This window comes from Apostichopus japonicus, chromosome 20 (genome assembly GCF_037975245.1).
Source record: "Apostichopus japonicus isolate 1M-3 chromosome 20, ASM3797524v1, whole genome shotgun sequence".
Lineage (NCBI taxonomy): Eukaryota > Metazoa > Echinodermata > Holothuroidea > Aspidochirotida > Stichopodidae > Apostichopus > Apostichopus japonicus.
Genome location: NC_092580.1, coordinates 5203646 through 5214609, shown reverse-complemented (window position 1 = coordinate 5214609; position 10964 = coordinate 5203646). Strand labels below are relative to the sequence as shown.

The following is a 10964-nucleotide window of genomic DNA, read 5'->3' as shown; positions in this document are numbered from 1 at the left end:
TCATTTTCATTGCCCTCAGAATTTTAGCTAAAGCTTTCAAAATTACTTTGCTTCGAGTTTCTGGCCTCCAAATTATTCCGAGACATTGAGGAATGTTCAATAAGACAATTTAAATATCTCACTGAGGAAAAATGCTTGGTGGGTGGGAGTAACATGCATGACCATAGTCGGAATTTCAAGCATATTTGGGGGAAATATTGGTGACCTTTGAGCGAAGTTACTGCGAAGGGGAGTGAAAGTGCCGGGGAGGGGGGGGGGGCCGGGAGAGGGTTTGGGTGGATTTTATAGGAATAAATTCGCAAACAAAACACAGCACATTTCACTTCATAGATTATGAATTAGGAAACTTGCTAATTGTCCTTTTCCCTACAAAAGAAAGACTGTATATACGTCCATGCACGTTTTTCACTGTGCAGAAATTTCATACTACACTCCTCATATTGACTACATAACAAATGCCTTGAGTCTTATTTCTTATTGCATTTATTGGGAGGGGTAACAGGGGTGGGGGGGGTGGTCAAAAGCATCTTCCATTCTTGTGTAATTTTATTTTTGTATTATCTTAGATCTACTCCAAACCACACATCTTAACAGAATAGGTTTGTGCTTTAATCAAACTTAGAAAGCACCCCCATTTTGTGATGTCATATTCTCAATATTCTTAGGAGGATGTTTTCAGTATTTTTTTTATAATCTAAATGAATCAAAACAATATCATGGGCTGGCACCCTTCACTGATATAGACACTCCTATTGTGTACAGGTTTATGGAGGTTGACATTCACTGATACACAGATGAAGGCATAAATTTGTTTCTTAATATTAATGCTATGAAAATGCAATGAAAATGAAAATTATGCAATGATTTTTTTGTTAAATAAGGTACCCAAACTAAAAAGCAAAAGTTCTCACACTGAGTGTATGGGTTTCAATGGTATTTGTTTGAAATCAGCAGCATAACCAGGAATTTGTATGAGTGGGGTGCAGGTTGTTGTATATATATATGTATGTGTGTGCGTTTGTGTGTGTATATGTCTATATATACTGACAGTTCGTTATGATCAAAGTTTATCAAAACCAAATGTCAACAATTTCTGAATGAATTTGTGCAACAATCCCCGATTCCCCTTTCTCATTATGTCAAGCTTAATGTCGCACACTGAGCTGAAATAACCGAAACCTTCATGCACCCTCTGACCCTACCCATCCTCAACCCCACTACTCAATACAAAACTTTCTTTATGAACAGTTCTACTTTCGACTTTCCTCTACAATTACCTTCACAGCTATCTTTAATGGAATGACAATGGAGATTACACTGGCAATTATAATCCCTCTATGCCTTCAATAAATTCACTTTAATCTTTAGACTTATTCATCTCATTCTATCAATTTAACAGTTAGCTCTGGAAGTCTGTGTAGTGTGAACAAGATTTTATGGACATTGACAGCCCTTTCTTTCTATAACTGACATAAACCAGAGGGAAGGAGTCTGGGAGGTCAAAAGCTCGGATAATTAAGTGCAATAAACAATTATGTTTATTAACAGGTCAGAAGATATGAAAAGGCCTCTTTGGTTAACCACAACAACAGAGTCAGTGCCAAAAAAAATACAAAGAAATAGGAAAAATGCAATTACAAGTAACTTAAATAAATGTATTATGGCAAAAAAATTTGGGTACTTTAGTCAGAATTTATCTACAAATTCATTTCACAAAAGAAAGTAGAAAATGTCCTCCTCTGAAATAAAATTAAGGAAAAGCTATTAGATTAATACGTTATCATAGACACAAACAAACACACACATACTAACATGCAAACACACATATGTACACACATAAAAGCATAGATACATACATAAACATACATACACACAAATGCACACATTTATACAACAACCCAGTAATCTAGCACCTATCTGCTGTTACATAATTTGTAATAGAATATGTACATTTCTTGCAGCAGCATATTGTGCCTGCAAGGTAATGTTAACAATGTTTCCTGTCATACAAATAATACACTCAAGCACAGTGTATGTTGTTAGTTGTATGTTCAGGTCAGATCTTCAAAATGGCTGGTTGCATTTCATCAATTGGTTCAATTTTCTAACTCATTCTTGTGTTGTTTCTGGTGAAGGGGGGGGGGGGGGTGGGGGACTGATGATATATTTATTATGTGTTTAAATGATAATTCTCAGAATAAATACTGTGTTAACAATACAACCTGCACTGACGACAGTAATAGAATGTCATCAATCAGTATTAATTCTCTGCCTAAAGTGTATCTAAATATAAATCAAATTTACATCTACATCAATATACATTTTAACTGGTACGATAAAACTGGTTCGTATTAAGACTATACCGTCAACCATGTTCTCCAGTATGATGCTACTACTTAGTCTTATCTAGTTTTATGATATGGTTGAGTTTTGAGAGTATTTCAGCAAACCATCTAGCATTATGCTACTGCTTAGCATTAACAATATCATACCGGTCTACAGTAGGTGAAAATCTTATCTAGTGTAATGTTACAGTTGAGTTTTAGTGAGCATCACACTCAGTCTTCTATTGTGATGATACTGTTTAGCTTTGAGAGTATCATATTAGTGCAATATGAGAGGTGACATTCTTATCTCGTGTATTACGTTAACACTGAGTTTTAAGAGCATCACAGCCAACCATCTAGTGTGATGATACTGTTTTAGCATTATCAGTATCCAATACCAGATTATGAGAGTTGACCATCGTAAACTAGTTAACCTAGGACAGCCATTGACATCACTAGTATGATGATACTGCTTGTATCAACAGCCATTGACATCACTAGTATGATGATACTGCTTGTATCAACGTGTCCACTGCTCTCTCAATTCCCCTCAATTTAATCATCTTCTGAAACTTTTCGGGTGCTTTGTCAAGAATGTTTCGCCTGTCTCGCCTTTGCACTGCACAAGAAGAAAACAGAGTTTTTAGTAAATTTGGGGATCTGCTCCAGAAGGTAGATGACTATGATGCTCTGTAAACTTCTATCTTCCTCTAAAACATCACGAATTGTGATTCCCTCTGCATGAGATTGCACACCAATGATTTTTATCGTAGTTAACCGTATTTCAAATTTTGAAGTGATGTAGGGCTGCACACTCCCCCCCCCCCCCCAAAAAAAATTCTCATGCATCACGGCTTACTGAATCCTCATGGGAGGGAGAGGGCGATAACGAAATTGAACCTGAATAATTTTGCAAAGATATTTAAATATGAACATGCTTTTCAGGCGCCCCCGCCCTTTTCCCCCATAGCTGAGAGATCTTTGCATTTACCCTTTTTGAGGGTTGGAAGCTCCCCCACATCCTAACCGAAGCATGTACCCCTCATATCCATTAGAGATCTTGGCTGGTCAGCCTTTTATTAGAAGGTTACAAGCTGTCTCATCCAACGCAGAAATTTTGGTCAGATTGATTTGTTTGCAAACCTCTGAGGTTGATGTCTAATTTCATTGATACTGGCCTGATGTGGGTGGACTAAAAGCAATGTACTGTGTGACTCGGTACATTATCTTTCATTTAACGGTTAAAATATGTTACCACCAGATTGTGACCAATTTCAAATTTTCAATGCAAACTACAGGTTTAAGTTGGCACTGATAATGTATAATATATGATAATGTATGTTTGATCTATTAAAGAACTATGCACAATTAAAAGCCCAACTCTTCTTGATGCCCCTTCCCTGCCACCCTCTGAGTTGTATGGAATGGTACAGGGTGTGATCCCTGGCTACATGGTATCCAAGGTACTGTGACCTCTGACTGGTACACCCTCCTTCCTCACCAGCAATCAAACAGGCTTGATAGCTCAGTATGTGGAATCCTGTCAGTAGTTTGTATCCCATGGCAGTCGCTAATTGCTTTCCTCGTTATTAATTCATTAAAATCCCTTTTCAGTGTTCTGTTGATGATTTACTTATAATTAACAAAAGTTTGCAAAGACTGTTTCAACCAATAATTTATTAAATGAATAAAAGCATTTTCTTTTCATTTCATTTTTGTTCATATCTCTTTTTTCCAATATGGGAAGTGGCAGTTTGCTTGGCTGAAGGTGTGGGGTGCCTGTCCTTAAGCAGAATGTTTTCGGAGGGTCGGCTACTAAGAACACCAACGTAAAATAAACTAAATCAACAGGATTAAAAAACAATGTTCAATGACCTGAGTTTCAAAAAAAGAGACAACTTACTTTGTTCAGTCGCAAAAACATCAAGAGAAAAGTTCTCCTCAACGTTGGAATGGGGTGTTATCTGTATTAGCCAAGTCACAGTGTACACAATTCTAAAAGAGTAAAAACCAAAAAGAACAAAACGGATCAGAAACATTCCAAACATGGGAAAAACATAATCAGAGGGACATGACAGACAAGGTGGACGCATGTACCTCTCGTTGTCTCTAGTCCTCAAGGGTTCTTTGTATCCTTAATTGTATCTACATAAAAACATTTCATAACGTAAAATTAAAGGCATTCCAGAACCTCCGATCATGTACTTGTGAGTAAACAAGCATCGACTTAACCTTGTGTAAAAGATTTTTAAAAGTTCTGACCATTTGCTGGTCTCCAGTGGGCAGCAAATGAACTGATGAATGAAGTTAGACAATGGCATGCCTGTGAGTGAGCACACATGTTACAACGGTTTTCAACTTTTGACCTCTAGTCACCTAAATTGACCATTAGTCTCCAGTCTTAATATAAAACAGGAACTTGAAGAATTGCCCATACGGGCCTAAACACCAAGTTTACGGTTCATAAAGATGCCTGCCCGGCAGTTGTTATTGGAATGATTAATTTGTTTTAAAGTTTGACTTCAAAATGACCCATGGAATCAAAAATGGCACTGGATGAACTATGTCACAAGCAGGTTTAGAGTGACCTCTATGATTGCCTCTACGACCCAACTACCATACGCAGTCTTTACTTTATGTGGCAAGTGGACAGATGAGCAATACCAATGATACGTACAAGCCATTTTGGAGTTATTGTGATGGCAAGGTTTGCAGATTCTTGTCTCTCTTGATCATTCATCTTTTAACTTTATAAGTTTATCCCTCCACCTATGCACACAGCCCCACCCCCCCCTCCACCCACCCCTGCTCTTCCCCATTCTATTCTGGTCCCTCACTATTCTTGAACTCGAAAACCCTCCTCAGACATTTTCTGTTGCTACACAGTCAAGAAGAAAACAAGCAACCGTTTGCCCAGAAATGTTAACGTTCACTGTAAGTTTGGTCGTACCTTTTATTGTCATTTGAGCATTAGTTTCCACAATAAACCCCATCTGAAGCACAAAAACCACTGAGTAACTTTACTTTCTTAATGGACTTACCCTCTCTGTACCGGATGAAAAAACTGCAGGATGGACAGGTCATTATTCGGATAGAGGGTAACGCAACCTGGGTAAGTTTTCTGGGGATTTGAAGAAAGCAAACACATAGATCCTGTAACTTTTTAGTTATCTTTTTAAGATTCTAAGTTACATATCTCTGATAATGTTTCACTTTTCTACAAAAATAGCTTTCTCTCTCTATCTTTTGTGGTTGCCAAGCTAATCTATTAAGCTCACAGCCTGTATTTTTTTTTGCACAATCTCATGAGGATGTCATCTTTGCAACACCAAGTGACCATCTTATTAGACACCTTTTACTATCAATTTGGTGAATGATAAATTTCCTGATACTTACAGATGTGCAAAATAACTATTTAAAGAAATTTTTATATGTTCCAGGGCTTGCATCCATATGCATCCTATACATTAATATCAATATCCATGATGTAAAAGTTTGATGTTACTTGACTACAACCTACCAGAAAGTAATGTCTTACTTCAAACTTTTTGCTATATTATGTTCAATTACTCTCCCTAAATATAGTGATTATAGTCCTTTACTCCCTGTCTATTACCAGGAGCTTTTTATACACAATGACACATATGTATATTTCACGTTTTAAATTTACAAGAGACATACAGGAAATAACTTTCACTTTGCAAAGCAAAGAAAATTTCACTTTGCATAGCAATTTTTCAAGATTTTTTGTTTATTAGTTATAAACTATTTATTTCATGTTCGAAAAACTGCTCTAATACGTATTTACATGTGAAGCAAGTCAGTCACGGTTACATACCAGTTTGCTATCTGCTACCTGATCAATACTTCACTTAACTTTGTGAATACCTGTCCTTAAAGCAGCAAGTTGTATTTAATGACAGTTTTACACTTCCCAGCTGATTCTAATCACCTGCACAACAGTGTACAAACTGTGTGAAGTATTTACTCAAGACTCGAAACGTCAAAATTTGGTCATAATTATTTTCAGCGGATAATGAAAACTACAGCATCAGATCATTAATAATGTGCAAAAAAAACTGACTGAGGGTTGATAAGATTCTTTTTTTTTATCAAAGCAGCAGACTTTTATTAAGTGTCTGAAAGATACTTTGTAACATTAATGCAACAAACTAACAACTTTTAGCTCAAGCATATTTACAGTGAGTGAAGTTATACAGCCACCACAACTGCTTTAAATTGCCATGTTAGGGGGCTGTGTGGATCCATGGGTACTCACCGCGAAATGGTTGTATGCTTTCTTCCTTTCACTAAATTTCCCCGAGTACTGCTGGAAACCTCTTAGAAATGGCTGCAGAGAACATGACTGGGTCATCTGACTAATAAATGCATTGATATCGTTTCTGACCCACACATGGTCGACTGAAATCTCTAACTTTGTGATCTGCGCTCTGTGTTCTTGTTCTGCTAGAGCTGGTATTGTTGACTTCTCAGTTACCTACACGAAGAAACAAAATATTAGATCTCATTTGGAAAATCTTGTTGCCAAACTATTCTACTTATGACCACAGTCAGCTTTCTTTTCTTGCTGTGTCTTCTTCCTTCTTGTTGTGCTGACTTTAAACAATGAGTAAACATTACCGTTTATTTTTGTTGTTGGATATTTATTATTGGTTTTTCTTAAGCGAACTCTTTCATACATCTCAGTAGTAGATAGTGGAGCTATTACTCTATGCAATATTCATAACACACTGTTGCCAAGGCAACATATTCCTTGGAGCTTAAGATATGCGAGGATGTCTTCAGACAGCAATAAAACAAAACTACCACAGTGGTAAAAGAAGAACCAACAGAGGGTCAAGGGCTGAGTGGTTCCTTGAGGATGCTAATACTTCTGTGTAATAAAACTAGTTGAAGTTGGATTTGCATATTCACTGGGATAATTTTGAAGTGGGTTGGGGGAGGGGAGGGGATGTCCTTATACCAAAGATGAGTAACAACCAAGCTGGTTACGACTGGAATGTCTTCTCAGACTGTCATGGTAAGTTCAGGATTTCACACAGCAACACTTGGGTGATTTGATCATTAAACATCAACAATTTCTTTGCACATAAACAAAATGACGTGGGCATTTAAAAGGCCAAGTATATTTTTTAAATTTTGTCACATCATAATAGTTTGTTCTAAAGATAGCTACACTAAGAATAAAACTTAGTCTACCAGAGGCAGTGAGCTGTGGGGCAAGGCATTACAACACTATCAAATACCAGTTACTTTCCTTAATTGAAAATAAACTCTGACCTCAGTTTCAATGACCTCAAATTTGACCTTAAATTCAAGGTCAGAGCAGGCTCCGTCTATCGTCTGGACTCTGACAGTTCTCTCTGGTGTTTGCTCAAGCACTCTGCTGATGACATCATCAAACCGGATTCCCGTAAACGCTTCTTGAAGTTGCACCTGCTCAAGAAACGTTAAATATACGATGTTAAGAAATATCACATGTATAGGAGGTTTGGGATTTTGTAATATACAATTAATTTAATCCTCAAAGAAACTATTAAATGGATCAAATTTATGCTGGAGCTAAACATTTGTAATATCAAAAGTTCTACGTTGAACATTGAAGACAAATTAATAACGAGAAAAAGCAATATTCAACATGATGACAGGTGAAACGGTCAAATTTAATAGACAATGATGTAAAATAATTGTTCATCTGATGACCTTTGGTCCTGGACTAGGTAGTCCAGCCAATGTGATTAATGATCCTTAAACAGGGTTCTAAACCGGGTAAATCCTTTCAATCCAAACTGACATGAAGATGTAACCAGTATCGACAGAAGTTGTTTTAATCACTCTATAAGAATCCATGACATTAACTTTATGACCTCAAGTCAACCTTTCCATCCTTATGGTAAATTTTACAAAATGGCTACAAAAATAAGAATATTATCACATAGCCTGGTACAGTGCCTCAGTGGTCAGATTTTTCATACCAATTAGAGGTATCTGAATGTTGAAACTATAAAATAAGGAAACTGTGATTATCTGTGTACAAAAAAAAAATTCAATGTGCACTTGAGGTCATGTTTTATATATAACCTAATGCAATTACTATATAGATCAGTGATTACATCATGAGGAGAAATGTTTACATAAATCTATTTGAGTGAACATACTTAACCACTCCAGAAAGTCATAATTGATTCCAAAGTTTCAGAAAATAATTCCACACCCCCCATACAGCAACAGTGGATAGCAATTCACTCATTTATTCTTACTGAAATGACAAAAACAATTAACAAGGTCAATAATGCTAGTTTACCTTTTTAAGAATTGTTTCCTCTTCTCCAGCTGTAGCAGAGTCACTTTCATTGATGCCATAAAATTCTCTGCAAAAATAGAACAAAGAAAATAGTACAACTGCATACTTAATCACAACAAGATTACAAATCACAAGTTATCCTGATTGAAGTCTACAGAACAGGTCTGAATTCATAATAATCCTTACAGTGTTCTCAGCCATCAAGAGGAAAGAGGTAAGTAATATTCATATTATGAAAGCAAAATGACTAATCCAAAAGGTTTTATATGTAAATGTGTAACAGCAGAAATATGTCAGCCTTTAATCAAGTCACTTACAATTGATTTTCATTTTTGGGATGTTGCATTAAATCCTAACCAAGTTTTCAAAAGCTTGTGGAAAACTCTTTGTTTATTAAAAAAATATAGCAGTGATTCTCCTAGGCCTACTCGAACACTTTATTGATATACCTACCAACATGCTTATCTGAAGATAATATTTGGCCTTTACTGCTTTACAGTGGTTTATTACACCTTCTTGTCGAGAAGAAAGGACATCATAGTGTTTGTAACTTTTGTGTCGAATGTTGCACTTTACCACTTGAGTAAACCTGGCAGTGGGTGGAATACAGAATTCCAAAGGCTAAGAAAAGGGAACACAACTAGCTGCTTTCTGAGAAGACTTAAAAGATTTATGTTACTAACCCAATTTCCTCCAATGTTGTGGTCGGTATCTCTAATACCTTAAACTCCTCCTGAAATAGTACATCTTCCAACTGAGCAATCTCATCTTCTAGCCTCAGTATTTCTGCTTTACAGGATCCTACTGTCTGCCTATTCGGTGGAGAAGAATTGCCATTGACATTTCCTGCTGTTGATGTCTCTATTCTTGTACTAGACAGAACTGGATGTTCTGTCACCCTCTTTAGGTATGTCTCTATCGGTTCGGGGACATCATTCTCACTAGGGAAGCTAATATAAAAGTAAACATCTTTGACAAATCATCTGAATGGGTTAAGTCGGCAAAAATCTTACTAATGGACATAAACGCCAACTGAGCACTACAAAGTATGAGTTATAAGTTATTAGATAACAAAACAAGAGTTAGTAAGCTTGTCTTTGCAACAGTATAGACTAGGTGCATGCACAATGTCTGATGCCAAAGCATTCCAATGTGGGGGAAGAAGGAATATTTATATAAATTCTTTCAAGCGTAGGGAACTTGGAAGTTAAGATCATATTTATTACTTGTGTTAACACTTTTTGTTGGGATTAGATTGTCTTTATCAATTGATACAAGATTGTTATTGATTTTATAAAGCATTTGTAGACGTGTGTGCTTTCTTCTTGTTTTTAGAAAGGGCCAATCTAATTCCTCAAGCATATTTGTCACACTGGATTTATAAGAGTAGTCTGCCATACAAAACAGGGCTGCTCTTCTCTGAATAGCTACCACTTTATCCACATCACACTGGCGATGGGTCCCAGACTACTGAAGCATAATCGAGTACTGGCCTGACAAGAGTTTTGTATGCAGCCTGTACTGCCTGTACTAGTTTTAACATCTTTGGTTTGGACAGTTTGAGAGGTAATAATACTTCTAAAATTGAATGCTTGCACTGTAGATCCAGTCTAGTCTACTTGTAATGTTACTTAAGCCTAGCCTACTATTTTATTATGATAGACAAAAAAGTAAGTTAATTTCAATCACACGTTCAAACCAATATAGGCCTTAGTAAGGCCTAGGCTAACATCCTAACATATAGTTCGTCCCAAGCCTAAACCCAGGCCCAGTTCTGTGAAATTGTATGTTGTGTCAGTTAGAAGTTTTATTTTAACTTTTCCTTGCGCTCTTAAGTCTAAGGCCTAAAATACATACTCATCGATCGCCCTTGAAACTGTACTAAAAGCATCTATATCAACTTCCGATGACATTGCAGCAATAAACGGAGGATCTAAGACTGGTCACATCACATTTACCGTTTGACAATCAGCAGACTACACTGATATGATAAACAAAAGTTACCGGGGAAAATGGGTGCATCGTACTAAACGTCAACCTATACACATTTTGCCCCGTTTCTTTGCGCAGACACCGAGTGCTGGACTGGAGTAAGGACGCGTCTTGTTTGGGTTAATTTTCATTAACTGCTTAGATGTATGGTTCCTGCCACATTTCGGAGTTTGATATTTTGTTCCTTTTGTCGTCAAGGGAGGATAACGACCTACTAAAGGTCATTACTTAAAATAATCAAACAATAAAAATGGTCTTACGTGTTTACTTGACTCACAGACCATACGATGAACCTCCATGACAGTGTTTAATTAAACAAG

At 36.6% G+C, this 10964-nt stretch overlaps 1 protein-coding gene across 2 annotated transcripts; it reads right to left on the bottom strand.

Annotated features, from left to right (window-relative positions):
* Window positions 1-1629: 1629 nt before the first annotated feature.
* Window positions 1630-10669, bottom strand: LOC139962092 (centromere protein P-like). 2 transcript variants are annotated; one of them, XM_071961959.1, is made up of 9 exons: window positions 10510-10669; window positions 9336-9602; window positions 8653-8719; window positions 7629-7784; window positions 6607-6825; window positions 5369-5448; window positions 4231-4322; window positions 2853-2946; window positions 1630-2810 (listed from the first exon to the last, which is right to left on the bottom strand). In XM_071961959.1, exons 1-9 carry the CDS (start codon window positions 10563-10565, stop codon window positions 2783-2785), a joined length of 1059 nt encoding a protein of 352 aa, XP_071818060.1. In that variant the 5' UTR covers window positions 10566-10669; the 3' UTR covers window positions 1630-2782. The 2 variants fall into 2 exon arrangements, with proteins under 2 accessions (XP_071818060.1, XP_071818059.1); XM_071961958.1 differs by having other exon boundaries at window positions 1630-2946.
* Between the last annotated feature and the right edge of the window lie 295 nt (window positions 10670-10964).